At 41.8% G+C, this 20,577-nt stretch overlaps 1 protein-coding gene across 1 annotated transcript in view; it reads right to left on the bottom strand.

Annotated features, from left to right (window-relative positions):
- The window catches only part of NALCN (sodium leak channel, non-selective), a 690,956-nt gene that overhangs the window by 236,242 nt on the left and 434,137 nt on the right, over window positions 1–20,577 (bottom strand). The window contains 4 exon segments of the mRNA XM_030201343.1: window positions 2,476–2,596; window positions 9,438–9,494; window positions 10,621–10,743; window positions 10,826–10,917. Of these exon segments, the coding sequence (XP_030057203.1) occupies window positions 2,476–2,596; window positions 9,438–9,494; window positions 10,621–10,743; window positions 10,826–10,917 (393 nt within the window).

The following is a 20,577-nucleotide window of genomic DNA, read 5'->3' as shown; positions in this document are numbered from 1 at the left end:
AGGACTGGAGGATGAGAGACAGGTAAAATGAAGAATAAAATCTGAGTAGAGAAGCAGACATAAAAGAAATAGCCCCAAAAAAAAAGATGAAAGAGAAGATCAGTGTAGAATGGAAGAAGACAGGAGGAGAGAGATGTGGAAAGGAGATACTGAAAAACGAATTTAGAAGATGACTGACACAAGGAAAGTGGAAAAGACTGGGACCAGCCCAATTAGAAAAATAAAATGCCCAGACAACAAAGTGGGAAAGAAAAAACATGTATTTAATTCATTTTGAGTCTTGGCATGTGTCTGCTTAGGGAATTATATATTTCTTTTCTACTTGTATATTTTGCAGAGAATAGGAGAAAAATATTCCTATTTCTCTTTTACCAGTAGTGCACTACTTATAGAGTCTGGCTTCTTTCAAGGGGAAGGGGTTTTCATTTCAGTTTTTTTCTGCATGTTTTTTGTTGTTCTCTATTCTGTGTCTGGTGAGGTTCTGTTTGTGTTCTGCATGTTTGAGATGAAAGATTCTGCTAGCATCTAAAGGGCAAGTCTATATCTTAGGCATTAAAATGAATGCACACACTATGTAAATACATGTTTAGAATACTAGTATTTACATACATATGTGCACACTTATGCATGCAAATGCTAGTATAGCACTTAAGTTCTATCTTACAAATACCCGCTTAACTTATATGGCATGTATTTGCAAGGAAGGCATACACTGGGGCTGCACATGCGTGGGACATAGGCGGGGCTTCCACTTACACACATAACTTATAAAACACTGTAAGTTATGAGCTTCCCTACCACATCTAGGTGTGCCTTCTTAAATCAGGTCTATAACTAGTGTGAGTGCAAGCACCTAAATTTTTGCTGCATTGATAGCCCCTTATGCTAATACAGTAAAACGCCGATTATCCGAACACCAATCATCCGGATGTCCAATTATCTGGCCAGCATCACCCCCCAGTCTCCATTTCCCACAGATAGTTGAAAAATTTAAATTGCTCACCAGAAGGATGTGGAACCATCTGGAGGTGGATAGAAAGAAGCCACCATGAAGCTCCAATGTATTGCGAGTGCCTGTGTGCCACTGGCCGAGTCCCGTCCTTGCTTTCATCATTTCCTGTCTGGCGGGACCCGGCCGATTGAAGCCTGTGGCGCTGGCGCAGGCAGCAACAATTGGATCACTGAAGGCTCCAGGGATGCCTGTAAGGTACACCAGGGAGGGGACAGGGTTCAGCGACGGTCAGTCAGATGCCGGGACCACCGATGGAAGCCTGCAGAGCCGGTGCAGGCAGCAACAACTGAATCACTGCAGGCGCTGGGATAGGTGAAAAAAATCTATAATTGTTTTTTATATTTTTTATATCTACGGGGGGGGGGAGGGGGGGCTGTGGAGTGCCGTGCTGTGGAAGGGCCCATCTAAGTTACGCCACTGTTCTGGTAAACAATTTTATTATTACAATTATCTGGATTTAGGATTATTCGGACCACCCCCTGCAGACGATAGTCTGGATAATCAGCATTTTACTGTATTCTTTAATGGAACTTATGTGTCTAGGTTCCTTTATAGAATCGGCTCCTACCATACACCATCTGTGTGCCTAACTGAAGGTGCCCAGTTATAGAATTGCCCCCAAAGTGTCTGTGTAGGAACCTGTAACAGCTTGATCTAGTTTCCTGGTAGTAGGGTGTTTGGTGCTTTAGGGCCTAGTGTACTATTTATAGTGCTGCCTTTCATAGGTAGCATTGCTATAGTTTGAGTCCTGGAAGTTAGGGCTATTATAGTGTGGTACGTTTGCTATACAAGTGTCTTTTTGTACGGTATTGTGTTATTTGTAAAGTGTTTTTCTTTATTTGAAGACAGGCTCTGTGAACAGGGCCACCAAACGTGGTCCTCGCCATACAAAATAAAAATGCTCAAGACTAGTTTCCACATCCTATATAGTCACCACACAAATAAAAGCCCATCTGCTTTAAGGAAAGTGTCTGACACTGGAAGGATCATGTACTGTTTCTGAGGTGATAATTAGAAATTGAATATTTTTTGTGTGGTGAGCTTTAAGGTGGATAGCTCCATTGTTGGGGAATATAGAGGTTCAGAGTTTATACTGAAATTCTTTCCAGTCCTATAGGAATCCAGATTTCACTCCTATATAGAAGAGAATTTGTTGAATGATGCTATCAGTTATAAGGTAGCTTTATTGGGCAACTGAAACTGGCTCATGGGAGGAGAGGGAGAGTTTGTTTATGCATAGAAGGTGCTGTGTCTTAATATTATTGCTAATTTAAAAATGAAGGCAAGGGTGTGTGTGATCTGGTGGTGAGCATAGAAATGTCACTTTAGCTTGTCTCCCCTCATACATAGCTTGCCCTCTCTGTTGCTACCCTAAATATTTCTGTCTACAGATGGCACATTGAGCCTGCAAAGAGGTGGGAAAATGTGGGATACAAATGCAATAAATAAATAAATAATGATACCTGTAATGTAGGTGCATGCATGACTCTTCTAAAAGGCGATTCAAACATCATAGAAATACAGGAACAGATTGTAACAACGATCATAACCCAGTCGAGGTATGTAACCAAGCCTATTAAATCACTGTCAAAAGATACATAAGAAAAATAGTTAGAGCTGATGGTAACAGAGATCTTTTGTTCAAATAATATCTTATAATAATTCTGTGTTTATAGTTAATGCTGTGCAAATATTCACCCCCACCCTCATAATTTCACTTTACTTTATTTCTCCTGCATGAATCCTGGCTCCATTTAGGGAACTATTTTATATGAAAACACTACAATGCTCTTCATGGGGAGTAGAGGAGTGGCAACTGGGCTCAATTCCCACTGCTCGTGAGGAGCTAGCTAAAGTAAAAGTGGATCAAGTAATAGTGCCAGACGGCATACATATGAGTATACTGAACTTAGGGCCCCTTTAACCAAGCTGTGACAAAAGGTAGCCGGCGCTGGTAAAAGGGAAGGTCTCACTTTCCTGCAGGAAATGGCCAGGCTGCAAGTAAAGCAGTTGTCGCTCAGCCATTTTGGGGGGAGCCCTTACCACCACCCACTGAGGTGGCGGTAAGGGCTCCCACGCTAACCCGGCAGTAACTGGGCAGCATGCAGAACTGCATGATTACTGCCGGGTAAAGTCCAGCGATACAAAAATAAAGACATTTTTGTAGCACTGGAAATGACAGCGCGGTAGGGGTGGGAAGTACCGCCGGGCTGCTGCAGTAGCCTGGTAATTCTTCCGTTATAGTGAGCGGTAAGCCTGTTTTAGGCTTACCGCTGCTTAGTAAAAGGAGCCCTTAGGGAATTTCAGGTGTTTCGCTGGCTGACTTTTTCAATCCCAGAGGTCTGGAGAAGCGGAAGTAAGGAAGAGGTTCGGAATTACAGGCCTGGAAGTCTGATTTCTGTGGTAAGTAAATTAATGGAAACACTTTTAAAACAGAGAATAGTGACGTTTCTGGAATACAATGGATTATAGGACCCAAGGCAACATGGCTTCACTAAAGGCAGGTCTTGTCAGACAAATCTGATTTACTTAATTGACTGGGAGACCAGGAGTTGGATCAAGGGAGAGTGCTAGATGTAGTGTATTTACATTTTAAGAAAGCCTTTGACACATTTCCACATATACAACTAATAAATAAACTGAGTGCCCTCGGTACTGGCTATAAAGTGACAGATTTGGTTAGGTTATAGTTGAGTGGAAGGTGATAAGCGGGTAGTGGTAACTAACTGTAGCATAAAATGTATTGTACTGTTTTGTGATCTTGCCAGGTACTTGTAACCTGGATGAGCCACTGTTGGAAACAGGATGCTGGGCTTGATGGTCTTTCGGTCTATCCCAGTATGACAATACTTATGTTCTTATGAGGAAAGAGATCGTTACTAGTGGTGTGCTGCAAAGTTCGGTTCTTGGCCCAGTTCTTTTTAATATTTTTGTAAGTGATACTGCTGAAGGGTAGTCTGGTAAGGTTTGCCTCTTTGCGGATGATGCTAACATCTGCAATAAGGTACACTCCCCTGATGGTGTGGATAACATGAGGAAGGACCTAGTAAAGCTTGACAAATAGTTCAGAATTTGACAGCTAAGATTTAATGCTAAAAAATGTGGGGTCATGCATTTGGGCTGAAAAACCCAAAATAATGATACCGTTTAGGGTGTGAAGAGCTTTTGTGCATGAAAAAAGGAGCTCGACATGGGTGTGATTTATGTAATGATTTTAAGGTGGCCCAATAGATAGAAAATACGGCAAAAACTAGAAGGATGCTTAGGTGTTTATGGAGAGGAATGGCCAGTAGGAAAAAGGAGGTGATAATGCCCTTGTATAACACTATGGTGAGACTTCATTTATTGCGTACAATTCTGGAACAAAAGGAAGACAAGAATAAGGAGTGGGCCAAATGACCTCCAGACACCAAATAAGATTTTAAAAAAATCAGTCTTTATTGGATTGGCAGCAAAAGTCAAGGACCTGACAGGGAACCGTGTTTCAGTGGAAAAAAAATGCCTGCATCAGGGGTCACGTGCACTATAAGCAAACAAAAAAAATAAGATATAAATACATGAAAATGCATAAATAATAAGCATATTCTGTAAGGCACTGCTCCTAAATTTTATTGAGCGCATGTAAAACGAGACATGGTTTTGGTCAGGGAAAGGAGTGTTTCCTTGATTACCTTGCTTCCGCACAGCTGGGTGTGCTCAGTCTCTGCCTGCCTTTCCTTACCTTACCTGGCTGTGGGTGCTGGCTGAGTTCTGGTAAGAACATTGTTTGTTTTTCCCTTTGTTTGCTTTAAACCTTTGACTGCAGTGTAAGCCCTGCTTCTTTCTGGTGTGTTTTAGAAGCAGCCCTTCCCTTTAGCCCGCTTCAACTCTTTGTCTGCTGTTTGACTCCTGATTCTTGTGAGCATTGCTCCTTATCTGATTTGTGTATGTAAAGGCAGCTTTCCCTGTTTGCTTGAGTTTCCCTTTGTCTCTAGTGTCTGTTATTTGACTCTGTGGCACAGCCTTGTGTATTCCTATAGGTGGTACCTTTACCCTTGAGTGTCCCTATGAGTGGCTTTCCTTTTCCCTTGAGTGCTGTGTGGCACAGACTAGTGTATTCCTATGAGTGGCTTCCCTTTTTCCTTGAATGCCTAGTGGCACACCCTTTATTCCTTTGAGTGGCTTCCCTCTTCCCTGAGTGCTGTATGGTATAGCTTAGAGTGTTCCTTCATAAGTGGCTTCCCTTATCCTTGAGTGCTGTGTGGCATAGCCGTGAGTGTTCCTTTGTGTGGCCTTGTCTTGAGTTTTCCCTGTGTGCTTTCTGTTTGAGTCCTCTCTGTGAGGTTTCTGGTTGTGTTTGAGTGGGTTGCTTTTTCGTTTAGCTGTGACTACTAGCACAGTCCTGTGCATCCTCTCTGTTTGATTCTGTTTGAGTGGGTGGTTCTTCTGTTGGCTGTGACTACCAGCTCAGCCTTGAGCTGCCTCTCTGTGTGGCACGAGTGGACAGCTCTTCCGTTTAGCTGGGACTACTAGCTCAGCCTTGAGCTACCTGTCTGTGTGACGTCTGTTTGACTTAGTTAGGACTATTCATCTATAGCTGTGGTTCTAAGCCCAGTCCTGTGCTGCATTCCTGTGTGGTTTTCTTATCTTTTACTTGTGGTTTCTACCATGTGAGTCTAAGTGGGGTTGTATTTTCCTCTTCAGTTTCTTTGTGCCTGTGTGTAGGGTCTTTTGACCCTTTGTTTGTGGCTCTGTTTAGTGCAGTGTGTATGCACTGCTTGAGTAGTACTTGTTCAAGAGATTCCATTCTGTTTCTTTTCCCTTCCCTCTGGTATGATTCGGTTCCAGTTCGGCTGTGAGGTCCATACGCTTGGACTCTGTATGAGTGGGTTCCAGATCAGCCTGGCGGCCCGCCTGAGTGGTCTATCTCCCTTTTTTGGTGGTGCTTGTTGCATGTCTTGAGTATGCTCTGTCTATTTGCCATGTCTGGTGTCTTGTTTGTATTCGGTGCCTGATTCACCTCTGCTCTGCGCCTCCCCAGAGGACTTGTCTGCTGCACCCTGGCTGCAGCCCATTGGTTCACCATCCCAGGTTCTGTGACATAGACCAGTGGTTAGAGAACTTGGCTTGATCTCTAGGGCTGCCAAGTTCAAATCCCACTGCTGTGCCTTGTGATCTTGGGCAAGTCACTTAACCCTACATTGCCTCAGGTCCAAAATTACATTGTGAGCCCTCCAGGGACAGGGAAATTCCTGAATGTAACTCACCATGAGATACTGAAAAACGTGTGAGCAAAATCCAAATTAATAAATAAACTGACATGTGTGACTTGAAGCAAGTCTAAATTCTAATGGGGAGATTTCCAGAATATACATGCACTGCTGTTCTTAAATATGTAGCGCACATATACTTTGAAGGACCAGTCAAGCCAAACTGAGAACACCCCTCCTGTAAATCTCTAAGTGCTGGTGGATATACATAGAACTAGGGTTAGGAGTACACAACTATATAAGCATCCCCATATTGGAACAGACCAAAGGTCCTTCAAGCCCACTCCAGGACACATGTACCTGGCAAGATCCCAAAAGAGTAAAACAGATTTTGTACTATTTATCTCAGGAATAAGCAGTAGATTTTCCCAAGTCCATCTTAATAATGGCTTATGGACTTTTGTTTTAGGACTGTATCTAAAACTTTTCTAAACCCTGTTAATTACATGTTGAATGATTTTCTTTGATTTGTTTTAAATTTTAATACTTAGTAGTCTTATTGCATTCCCCCTAGTCCTTGTATTTTTGGAGAAAGTAAACAAGCGATTCACGTCCATCAGTTCTAATCCACTTAGTATTTTATACATCTCTATCATATCTCCTCTCAGCCATCTCTTCTCCAAGGTGAAGAGCTCTAGCTGCTTTAGACTTTCTTCATAGGGAAGTTGTCTCATCCCCTTTATCATTTTTCTCGCCTTTCTCTGTACCTTTTCTAGTTCCTCTATATCTGTTTTGAGATGCGGTGACCAAAACTGCACACAGTATTCTGGGTGTGGCCACATCATGGAGTGATATAAAGGCATTATAATATTCTCAGTTTTATTCTTCATTGCTTTCCTAATAATTCTTAACATTCTATTTGCTTTCTTAGCTGCTGCTGCACACTGAGTAGAGGGTTTCAATGTATCATCAATGACGACACCTAAATCCTTCTCCTGGGCTGTTAACCCTAATGTAGAACCTTGCATCATGTAGCTATAGTTTGGATTCCTCTTCCCTAAATGCTTCACTTTGCACTTCTTCCCATTAAATACAATCTGCCATTTGGATGCCCAGTCTCTTATTTATTTGTACATGTTGATTTACACATTTATTCATATTTCTTACGTAGGCAAATGGCACATATCTCTACTAAAATTACCTATTACATTTATAAAAAATTCAAAGGACACCTTCTTCAGAAGAACAGCAGAAATATGTATGAATATTTTTCCTGAGTGTGATTTTATAAGTATATATGTAGAATCAATGATGCATACTTTGCCAATGGGTGTGCACATGGGAAAAATTTGGACACTGTGCACAATTGCACACATAGGGCAAGATCTATATATGGCGCCTTGAAAATCTGCACTGAAAACATTTCTGCCTACGTGTATTCTATAAGTGGTGTCTATATTTAGGCGCGATAAATAGAATACACTTAGTTGATGTGCTAGCACCTACAACTACGATCTACCATTTACACCAACGAAAACATGGCGTAAATCCCAGCACGTAGATTTAGGTTCAGAGGGCCATATTCTATAACAACGCATGTAAATTTTGGAACACTCCTTTCCCTGACCAAAACCATGTCTCGTTTTACATGCGCTCAATAAAATTTAGGAGCAGTGCCTTACAGAATATGCTTAAGGAGTTGTGTGCGTAAATTCTAATTATCGCCAATTAGTGCTCATTATTGCTTGTTAAGTGCTGTTAGCAATGCTGATTGGCTTGTTAAACCAATTAAATTGGGCGTGTTGTTACAGCATATGCTTGGATTTCGTCACGGAACGCTAGGTGCACTATATAGAATCCAGGTCAGATTCAGTAAATGGCACCCAAAGTTAGTCACTGTTAAGATCCATGCTGTGCCAATTCTACAAAGTTTGCTTAGTGTTAAACGACCTTTAGAGAACAGTGCTTAAAATGGATTCTTGTGCCCAACTTTGGGCATGAGGACTTGTGCCTGATGAAACCTGGTGTAAATCCTTCTTCTAAACTGCTATCAGTTGTGGGCGAAAATCCAAGTATTCTACAACATCGCACCTAATTTCTAGGAACACCCCTGACCCACCCGTGTCCCCTTTAGATTTGTACGATATATAATTTAGGCATGTATGTTACAGAATAGCAACTAGGCCGATGTGCGTGCAAATCCAAATTGATGCCAATTATTGATTGTTGACAACTCATTAACTCATAATTTCCTGTGTGCCCAACTTTGGGTGACCTATATAGAATCTGGGGGATAAATCCTACAACTGTGTGCCATCAGTTAGGTACTACATTTGTGTGTAAATGGTACCTTTATTGCCACTTATGCACGCACTTACCCTAAGCTCTAATCTATAGGGACACGTTGAAGTGGAATTGCATGCATCTCGGGGGGGGGGGGGGGGGGGGGGGGGAGTGTACATTTGGGTAGAGTTTGGACAAGACATGGGCATGTCTCCCACTGATACATGCACCTTATATAATACTTTAAGAAGCGCATGCAACTTGCCATATTTATATGCCTATTCATGCCAAAACTGACTTGCCATAAGTGGGCATGCGTACATTTTTGCACATCAATGCTGGTTTGTGGTAGTATTCTATAATGGAATCTGGGTGCCCAGCTGCTGCTATAGAATTGGCACAAACCGTGCTGTATCAGGGTGCCCAAATGTGAGCACTAATTATTGGAATTGCCACCATAGATTATATAATCCTATAATTTACTCATTTTCATTTGAAATGATTCTCCAAGTGCATTGGTATCCTGCCTTCAGAATGCCTGCGTAGAAATGCAGTTAAAAGTACACGTGTTGTGGAGCATATATACAATACAATGGTGGACTCTTGAATACTTTGTTCCCCTCTTGGTCATCACCTCCTTTCTGTATTCATTGCTTTGCTGAGGGGATTGGTCCTCTCATGTTTGCTTATCCAGTGTGGGTTATGCTACATGCACTACTATTTAATAAAGAAAAGTAAGTGCCTACTTTTCTTTATAAAATAGCTCCTAAGCAGGCATCTATTTTCAAGCTTAAAATAGGTGTCTCCTTACAAAATTACCCTCTTAAGGCTTAGGCTGTGCCAATATGTAGTTAATCTTTATGCAAAAATTTGCCTATAGATAATTTTGCTCATTTAAACAATTACTACTGAGAAAGGTATGAGCTAGATCCAACACAATTTGTAATACTCACTATAGTTGGTGATATTTGGTGTTTTTCACTGCTCCAGTGACTGGATCTGTTTTAGAGCTACAAAAACAAAATACACATCTGAAGTTCAGAAATAAATATAAACGGCTATCCCATATTTCATTATATTTCAAAGGATATGAAGGTAAACTCTAAGGGGCTCTTTTCCTAAAGTGCAGAAAGTTTCTGCACGTTTAACACAACAATTAATGTGCAGTAGCTGCAAAGCTTGTGTGGTAAATGCTGGGGGTGTGCCCTGCATCTGTCCTGAATTTAGCACACAGTTAATACATGGCCATTGTTTTGCATGCCTGGGCCAATAGCGCAGGTTTTCTGAGCTACTGGTCTGGCATGTAATGCAATAGCCACATTGTACAACAGAACATGACAGTTACCCGTGGCAACACTACCCATCCATGGCATTCCCCCAACCCCCGCCATCATACAGTCAAGCACCCCCATCAAGCCCCGACACTACCACCCGGGTAAAGTTCCATATCACTCTTTCAAAACGCTTTTTCAACATCTAAGCTGATAAGTAGAGATGGTATCTTCCTATATGGACCTCCTCTAAAAAAGCTAATATTCTCTGCACATTTTTGACCACTTATCTATTCTGCACAAAACCTCCACTTGTGGTTCAGCTATAAGAACTGGAATCATCCACACTGATCTATTAGCCAGAATTCTGGCTAACAACTTGGTTCATGGCTCAATAAAGAGATTGGCCAGTATGATTCAGGCATCAGCATGTCCTTTCTCAGTTTTGGGAGAACCAGAATTCGGACCATTTGTACAGACTCAGGTATATTCCCTGACATAACTATACTTTGGAACATTGCTGTAAGGGGTGGAACAATTTCATTTTTTAGAATTCTTGTAAAATTCTCCCCTAAATCCATCCAGCCCAGGGGATGTACACAGTGAGCTTTCAGTAATCACCCAATCTACTTAATCTGCACTAGTTGGTGCATTAAGCATATCCCTATGCTCCCTATCCAAGCTCAGTAGAACCATGCTACATAAAAAGATTCAGTATCTAAAGCGTCATCTCCTGGTGGAGACTAAAGGGAGACAAAACAAATCACAAAAAATATTACATATAGCTGAACCTGATCTTTCAATTTCTCACTAACCATTTCTTAACATGGGGGGGGGGGGTGGGTGGGTGCTTTTTTATACTTACGCATTAAAGCGAGCTCGAACAACAACCCGACAAAAGTTTCTGAATCGGTGCTCACGGCCAACTATGAAAAGTGGCTTATCAAAATATGGGTGATTCTCCCTTAATTCTTCTTCTTGTACTTTCCTTTAAAAAACAATAATGATTAACTTACTGTTTTGCAAATCAAGAAATTTCACAGACTGCAAAATATGTTCTTTTTGGTTACCTTTTCATTTCAGCCTGTTCTTTTTTTTCCTGGATCATTTTTATTTCACTGTCTTCTCTCTGTGCATTTCTGTATCTCACTGTACTGGAGTGCTAGAAAAGAAAACAAGAAGGCCTTATTTTACATCTTTTTTTTCAGATAACGGTCAGAGTATATTACTGTCATATACTTCATTATGATTAAATCGGAGGACAAAATAATATACAAACCTATGGTGAGAAGTGGGGGGCCAAAGGTATACTGCATCTTAAAAATGTGTTAGAATAATTTGACACACAGTCTAGACTTTGTTATTGTATATATAGAGAAGGTTTAAGAGAGCAAGTGGACATCTACTTAGGAACTATTCTATAAAGACCTGCTTTTGACACATTATCCTAATATGGCAGATTGACCCCTAGCAGTAATACCTTGACATTGCTATGAAGGGTCAGGATTGCTGTTTTGAATCTAGGACTTGGCTGGTGTAATGTGAAAGGGGACCGCTCCCGTCCTGTACACTAGACAAGGGATTGCTGGAGTACATGATGGGTGGGGACTGAGGGGGGGAGTGGGATGTAAGGGAAGGATTGGAATGTGGTTTTAGGGAGATTGGGGATGGGAGGCTATGTACCAGTGAATGTGCTTGAATGTTGGGGGTGTGGGTCTCATGATAGGGTTAATCATTTTGGGTGCTGATCTGGAGGGGGGGGGTCTGATCTTTGGAAGGGGCCCTGAATGAGATGAGGGGCTTGATCATGATGTTTGTAATTTAACTTTTCAGGGCTGTGGCCATGCTACCAGACTGTGGCAGTCAGGACACCTAGTGTAGGCACCGACCCACATGCTAGCTGATAGTGCTGGCCTTACTCTATCTCTGCCTGGATCCCAACCCTACTCACGCCAAGCAACTACTCCAGAATTTTTACTGCATTGGCTGGTTTTAGCATGTGGTAGCCATTATTAATGTGGCATCATGCTAATGGTTCCTGGATGCTAACATCTGTATATGTTACTTACTGCAGCTTAGTAAAAATGTCCCAAAGTCAGCAATGGTGTTACCCTCGTAAGTACTTTTTAAAAAATCCAATAAATTTATACAGATAACTTTAGACATATGAATGGCAATTCTATAAAGGGTGTGTGCACCTTAATGACAATCAAAATGTACGAATATATTCGTTAAAGGGTACATAGATGGGCATGGACTTTACAGAATAGGCGCACGTGGTGTAACAAATGTTGTTAAATGCTCATATGCTGTGGGGCATCCAGCGATCAATGCATGCTGTCGCATATGGATGCATACATGTATTTTCTACATTTGGGTCCTTTCTCCATTTTTTGAAGGACATTCTTTTGGCTGTATTAGCCTCTTTCACTTCACCTTTTAACCATGCTGGCTGTCGTTTTCTCTTCTTTCCACCTTTGCAAATACGTGGAATGCACCTGATCTGGTCTTCCAAGATGGTATTTTTGAATAACGTCTATGCTTGATTTAATGTCTTAACCTTTGCAGGAGATCCTTTTAGCTTCTTTTTAACCATTTTCCTCATTTTATTATAGTAGCTCTTTCAAAAATTAAATGCAGCTCCAGTAGATTTCCTTTGTGGGTTCATCCCAGATAGTAGCTCCAACTTGATCATGATATGATCACTGTTTCCCAGGGGACCCAACACCACCACCTCTCGCACTATACCTTGCACACCACCAAGGACCAGATCCAAAATGGCTCCACCTCTTGTTGGTTTTTGGACCAGTTGCTCCAACAAGCAGTCCTTTATTACATCTAGAATTTTTATCTCTCAGGCACTCCCTGATGTAACATTTATTCAGTCAATATTGGGGTAATTGAAATCACCCCAATTTTCCAGCTTTCCTAATTTCTGTAAACGTGTCTTCATCTGTCTGTTCATTCTGTCCCGATAGAGGGTAGTACAGCCCTACAAGAATACTCCTTCCCTTCAGTTATTTTCTGTTCCTTGGCTGCTGGAGAGATAGAACTGCTACTGACCTGACCTGAACTAGGTGTTAATTAAGGTGTGAGGAAGTAGAATATTTGCAAAGGTTACTGAGGGTAATATGATTACTGAGTGAGTTTCAAAGGGTTTGCTTGAAGCAGTCCCCTTGGAATCAAAACTATATAGAGAGGAAAGGTCCCACATAATTTTCTTTCTGAGAAGTTCTGAGATAAGAGGACACTTCTCTGGTAAAAGAACATTATTTTGCTCTGTACTTTGGGAACTTAAAGATTTGGGTTTAAAGGAGGAATTGTAGGTTATTGATAGGCAAAAGAAAAAAAAAAGAAAAAGAAAACTTGATCAACTAGTCTCTATACCCTTTTTCCCTTTTTGTACCACAGCACGAACATATAGCATCTAGCAGGCACAACAGGACATAGTTCAGTCTTCACTCCCACCCTCTCCCCAGCTCCTACCCACCTCTAGCACAACTCTTCATTTATAGTCATTATTCTAATTAGGATAACAAGAGGAGTGTTTTCATTAGAGTTTTAATTATATTTAATTAGTTTCTGGGAAGCAAACACTAAATAAATTACACATTATACCATATAATCTAAAGGCTCATTATATTCATCTAATATCCCTAATATACCTGAAGAACTTTTAATTAAACAACTATAATTCTAAGAGGCAGACAACAGTCCAGCAGTGAGAGGGGTGCTATCTAGTCTTTTGCAATGAATGCCACATGTATGATTATCTCCCATTTGGTAAGAGGCTATCCTGCTTATAATCGAACGAGAAAAACGCCCAAGTTCCGACCTAAATCGGGAGATGGACGTTTATCTCACAAAAACGAATAATGCGGTATAATCGAAAGCCAAACTTGGACGTTTTCAACTGCACTCCATTGCAGAAGCATACAAAGTTGATGGGGGCGTGTCAGAGGCGTGGTGAAGGCGGGACTGGGGCATGGTTATCACCCGAACAGAGATGGGCGCCAACTAGTCTCTATACCCTTTTTCCCTTTTTGTACCACAGCACGAACATATAGCATCTAGCAGGCACAACAGGACATAGTTCAGTCTTCACTCCCACCCTCTCCCCAGCTCCTACCCACCTCTAGCACAACTCTTCATTTATAGTCATTATTCTAATTAGGATAACAAGAGGAGTGTTTTCATTAGAGTTTTAATTACATTTAATTAGTTTCTGGGAAGCAAACACTAAATAAATTACACATTATACCATATAATCTAAAGGCTCATTATATTCATCTAATATCCCTAATATACCTGAAGAACTTTTAATTAAACAAATATAATTCTAAGAGGCAGACAACAGTCCAGCAGTGAGAGGGGTGCTATCTAGTCTTTTGCAATGAATGCCACATGTATGATTATCTCCCATTTGGTAAGAGGCTATCCTGCTTATAATTGAACAAGAAAAACGCCCAAGTTCCGACCTAAATCGGGATATGGACGTTTATCTCACAAAAACGAATAATGCGGTATAATCGAAAGCCAAACTTGGTCGTTTTCAACTGCACTCCATCGCGGAAGCGTACAAAGTTGATGGGGGCGTGTCGGAGGCGTGGTGAAGGCGGGACTGGGGCATGGTTATCACCCGAACAGAGATGGGCGCCTTTCGCCGATAATGGAAAAAAAGTATGTGTTTGTAGCTACAATTTAGAGCACTTTTCCTGGACACTGTTTTTTCATGAATAAGGCCCCCAAAAGTGCCCTAAATGACCAGATTACCCCCAGAGGGAATCGGGGATGACCTCCCCTGACTCCCCCAGTGGTCACTAACCCCCTCCCACCACAAAAAAATGATGTTTCACAACTTTTTATTTTCACCATCAAATGTCATACCCACCTCCCTGGCAGCAGTATGCAGGTCCCTGGAGCAGTTGTTAGGGAGTGCAGTGGACTTCAGGCAGATGGACCCAGGCCCATCCCCCCCTACCTGTTACAACTGTGCTGCTTAATGATTAGTCATCCAACCCCCCCCCCCAAACCCACTGTACCCACATGTAGGTGCCCCCCTTCACCCCTTAGGGCTATAGCAATGGTGTAGACTTGTGGGCAGTGGGTTTTGTGGGGGATTTGGGGGGGCTCAACACACAAGGGAAGGGTGCTATGCACCTGGGAGCTCTTTTACCTTTTTTTTTTTTTTTGTAAAAGTGCCCCCTAGGGTGCCCGGTTGGTGTCCTGGCATGTGAGGGGGACCAGTGCACTACGAATCCTGGCCCCTCCCATGAACAAATGCCTTGGATTTATTCGTTTTTGAGCTGGGCGCTTTCATTTTCCATTATCACTGAAAAACAAAAACGCCCAGCTCACAAACTGTCGAATAAAACATGGACATCTATTTTTTTCGAAAATACGGTTCGGTCCGCCCTTTCACGGACCCGTTCTTGGAGATAAACGCCCATGGAGATAGGCGTTTGCGTTCGATTATGCTCCTCTATATGTGTGTGCTTGATGCAAAGAGCTCCTAGCTCTCAGAAAATGACTCTGTTCTCTTGAGGCTAGAGTAGACTTGGAGGAGGGAGGCCTCCTAAAAGGAGAGCATCACCTGGTGAAGTTGGAAATAATCCTGTAGCTAGGACTAGCCCACAAGGGGATGCAATATCTTCTCTTACTGAGGATGTGTCTCCAGGAGCTTCTGCCCGGGAGGGAAGGGTTAGGATAACTGTTGTAGTTGGTGATTCGATTATTAGCCATATAGATAGCTGGGTGGCTGGTGGATGTGAGGTCTGCCTGGTCACTTGCCTGCCTGGTGTGAAATTGGCGGACCTAATGTGTTACCTAGATAAGATTTTAGATAGTGCTGGGGATTTGCCGGCTGTTTTGGTACATGTAGGTACCAATGACATAGGAAAATGTGGGAGGGAGGATCTGGAAGCTAAATTTAGGCTCCTATTTAGAAAGCTGAAATCCAGATCCTCCAGGGTAGCATTTTCAGAAATGTTCCCCATCTACGCGCAGGGCCCAAGAGACAGGCAGAGATCCAGAGTCTCAATTCATGGATGAGATGATGGTGTAGGGAGGAGGGTTTTAGATTTATTAGGAACTAGGCAATATTCTAGGGAAGGGGGAGCCTATTTTGAAAGGATGGGCTCCATCTTAACCAGGGTGGGACCAGGCTGCTGGCATTGGAATTAAAAAGGAGATAGATCAGCCTTTTAAACTAGAAACTGGGGGAAGGCCGACAGTCTCTCAATGGATAGGGTATATGTACGTTGCAATTTGTGACCCCTAGAGGGCTGAATACAGCTTCAGAATGGAAAACATTTTTGTGATTCTTCTAGGCAGTGATGTCAATATGCTGTGCAGAATGACCTGGGATGCTAGATTTTAAATCTGGGTGTCTGTAAAATGATTGTTGCCATTTTGTGAGTGTTCATTGCCAGAAGACTGACTCTATGTTTGCAAAGTTGCAGTTGATCTACTATCTTGGATTGTTAAGTGAGTTTGTTCCCCTGAAGCAGCTTGGATCAGTGAAAGAGGGTACTCCTGTTAGGATAGTAGATGACACAAGTTTTGGACTTTTCCAAGATAAGTTTTTGTGAAACACAATTGTTAGTCTTGTTAATGAGCATTATTTTCAAGTTAAATTCTGTATCAATAAGTGTTATCGCTATATAAGGACTTTTTTGTTTATATTCACTAGTTGAGTTTTTTTAATGACCAATGATTACAGGGAGCCACCCTTATAATGAAGGCTTACCTTACAAATGGGTGTGTCTCCTGCTTTTCACTGAGGTCTTCTTTTCTCCACTTTTAGAACATTTGCAATCATTCTGGTACAGATTATCTATGTAGAATTTGTTATATATTTTTGTGGTGATTTCAATAACCCCAATATTGACTGGATAAATGTAACATCAGGGCAGGCTAGAGAGGTGAAATTCCATGATGAAATCAAGGACTGCTTTATGGAGCAACTGGTTCAGGCGCCAACAAGAGAAGGACCAATTCTAGACAGTCCTTAGTGGAGTGAATGATCTGGTGCAGGAGGTAATGGTGCTGGGGCCTCTTGATAATAGTGATCAAAACATGATCAGATTTCATATAATCTCTGGAGTAAGTACAGGAAATCCAATACGTTGGCATTTAACTTTCAAATTGGAGACTATGATAAAATAAGAACGGTGAAAAAAAACTTAGAGGAGCAGCTGCGAAGGTCAAAAATATCATCCTGGAAGCCCAGGCCAAATACATTCCATGTATTAAAAAAGAAGGAAGGAAGATCAAACAACAGCTGGCATGGTTAAAAAGTGAGGTGAAGGAAGCTATCAGAGCTAAAAGAAAATCCTTCAGAACATGGAAGAAGGATTCAACTGAAAATAATAGGAAACAGCATAAAGATGGCACGTCAAATGCAAATCACTGATAAGGAAGCCAAAGAGAGATTTTGAAAATAATATTACGGTGGAGGCAAAAATGCATAGTAAATTTTTTAAAGGTATATTAAAAGCAAGAGGCTGGCAAAAGAATCGGTTGGACCACTAGGTGACCGAGGGGTGAAAGAGGCACTCACGGAAGACAAGGTCAAGTCATTCAGACAGTATGTTTCTAGACATTTAAACTAGAGGGTGGGGGTGACAAAAGGAAACAGGGGATTTCAGAAAGTCACCCCCAGAATAAACATAATGGCAGAGGGAAAGGTCATGTAAATATAGAAAACCACCCAAATTCACTAAGCGCATGGAAAGCTATGTGCACAAATGCTCGTAGTCTAAGTAAAATGGTTCAAGACTTGCAAGCCTTGATGTTTGAAGAAAATGTGGATATCGTTGCTATTACGGAGACGTGGTTCAACGATTCCCATGAATGGGATGTGACCATACTGGGCTATAATCTTTTTAGGAAGGATAGAGAGGGCCGAAGAGGTGGAGGAGTGGCTCTGTGAGAGACAATATCAGAGTGGCTGAAATGCGGGGAACCTGGGGAAAGGAAGAAGCTTTATGGATCGTCCTGGAAAGAGAAGACGGAACCTTTATCCATACGGGGGTTATCTACAGACCTCCTGCGCAAATGGAGAAGTTAGACAAAGATCTGATAGAAGATATTCAAAAGATTGGTATGAAAGGGGAGGTGCTACTGTTGGGAGATTTCAATTTGTCTGACGTGGATTGGAACGTCCCGTCTGCGGAATCAGAAAGAAGTAGGGAGATTGTGGATGCCTGTCAAAGTGCCTTGCTCAGACAAATGGTAACAGAACCTATGAGGGAAGGGTTGATGCTGAATCTAATGCTCACTAATGGAGGTAGTGTTTCCGGTATCTGGGTGGGTGCCCACCTATGTAATAGTGATCATCACACCGTATGGTTTGATATAAGGAAGAAGGCGGAGTGTGGACACACAAAACTCAAAGTACTCGATTTCAGGCGTATTGTTTTTGATAAAATGGGGTAATACCTGAGGAAGGAGTTATTGGCGTGGGAAGGCATAGGAAAAGTGGAAAAACAGTGATCCAAGCTAAAGGCTGCTATAAATATGGCGACTGATCTTTTTGTGAGGAAAGTAAACAAAAACAATAGAAGCAGGAAGCCTATATGGTTGTCCAAACAAATAGCTGAAAAAATAAGAGCAAAAGAGGCTTTGTTCAAGAAATACAAAAGAATGCAACGAGAGGATCACGGAAAAGATTATCAGATTAAACTCAAAGAAGCGAAGAGAGAAATACGGCTAGCAAAAGTGCGAGCGGAAGAAAAAAATGGCTAAAGATGTAAAGAGAGGTGACAAGACCTTTTTCAGATATATTGGAGAAAGGAGAAGAGATAGGAATGGAATTGCAAGACTGAAAGATAATGAGGATGGCTATGTGGAGAGTGATGAAGACAAAGCGAGCGGGCTAAACAATTATTTCTCTTCAGTGTTCACGAAGGAAAATCCTGGAGAAGGACCGCATTTGGCTGCCGAGGGAACGTCTTGGAATGGAGTGGATACTGCGCCGTTTACAGAAGAAAGAGTTTATAAACAGCTGGAGAATCTGAAGGTGGACAAAGCTATGGGGCCGGATGGGATACATCCCAGGATACTGAAGGAGCTCAGAGAGGTCCTGGCGGGACATCTTAAATATTTTAGATCTTTAGAGACGGGAGAGGTTCCACAAGATTGGAGACGAGCGGATGTGGTCCCTCTTCACAAAAGTGGAGACAGGGAAGAAGCAGGAAACTATAGACCGGTAAGTCTCACGTCGGTGGTTGGAAAAATAATGGAGTCGCTGCTGAAAGAAAGGATAGTTAACTTTCTAGAAGCCAACAAGTTACAGGACCAAAGGCAACATGGCTTTACCAAAGGAAAATCCTGACAAATGAATCTTATTGACTTCTTTGACTGGGTGACCAAAGAACTGGATGAGGGGCGTGCGCTAGATGTAATCTACTTGGACTTCAGCAAAGCCTTTGAAGACTCGTGAATAAACTGAAAGGGTTGAACTTAGGACCAAAAGTGGTGAACTGGATAAAAAACTGGTTGACCAACAGGTGGCAGAGGGTGGTGGTGAATGGAATCCGCTCGGAGGAAAGAAAAGTAAGAAGGAGTTCCTCAGGGGTTGGTGCCGGGGCCTATTCTGTTTAATATATTTGTGGGAGATATTGCTGAAGGGTTGAAAGGAAAGGTGTGCCTTTTTGCAGATGACATGAAAATAGCCAATAGATTGGATACCCTGGAGGGAATAGAAACAATGAGAAGGGATATCCAAATGTTAGAAGAATGGTCGAGGGTCTGGCAGTTAAAATTTAATACTATATCCTAGGAGACCTTTTCTCTTTTTTTTTGTAATAAGATGTAATTGTTGAGTAAAGTTGGGTACTAATTTTTGTGATATCATTTGTGTTTGCTCTTGGAGGATTGTGTTGTAATTATACAGATTGCTTCTCCTGAAGAAGATTCCGAAATGTGGCCCACATTGAGAAGCAGTGAAGCGTTTAAGTGATTTTTGATGAGAAGAAGAATACAAATGGAATTTGCCACCCTTTCACTTGGACGTATGATGGACCGAATAATGCTAAGATAAGTATTAGTCAAATTGGATACATATGCATTCCCTTGGAGGAGTGATTACAAGTAGTTACGTCACTGCTTCCCTATTGAAGATTGAATGGAGAGCCAGTTGGATCAGGATTACAGACTCAATTCATGGACGTATGGATCAAGTAGTGGACTGATGACTGTTTGCCTGTTTGTTTTGTGCATAAATGTATTTTTGTCACTGTACCGCAAGGAACAAGACGGTTTAATATGTGAAGTAATATGCATGAATAATGGGTTATGTAGTACCTTATTAAATTTGATCTGTATATTTTTGAATTAATCAGAAGGTGGTGAGGTATATTTATTTGGATCAATTTAGTTAAAATTTAATGCCAAGAAGTGTACAGTGATGCACTTGGGGTGCAGAAACCCAAAAGAGAGATACCGGATAGGTGGAGAAGAGATTAGTAAGCTCGCCTCAGGAGAGAGACCTTGGGGTGTTGGTGTCTGAGGATCTAAAGGTGAAGAAACAATGTGACAAGGCGACGGCCGTGGCCAGAAGGATGCTAGGCTGCATAGAGAGAGGCGTAACCAGCAGAAGAAAGGAGGTGTTGATGCCCCTCTACAAGTCGTTGGTGAGGCCCCACTTGGAGTATTGTGTTCAGTTTCGGAGGCCGTATCTTGCTAAAGATCTAAAAAGACTGGAAGCAGTGCAAAGAAAAGCTACAAAAATGGTATGGTATTTGCATTGCAAACCGTACGAGGAGAGACTTCCTAACCTGAACATGTATACCTCGGAGGAAAGGAGAAACAGGGGTGA

The sequence above is a fragment of the Microcaecilia unicolor genome, chromosome 4, assembly GCF_901765095.1.
Source record: "Microcaecilia unicolor chromosome 4, aMicUni1.1, whole genome shotgun sequence".
Lineage (NCBI taxonomy): Eukaryota > Metazoa > Chordata > Amphibia > Gymnophiona > Siphonopidae > Microcaecilia > Microcaecilia unicolor.
Note: the sequence above shows the minus strand (reverse complement) of the source record. Positions and strands in the feature narration are given on the sequence as shown.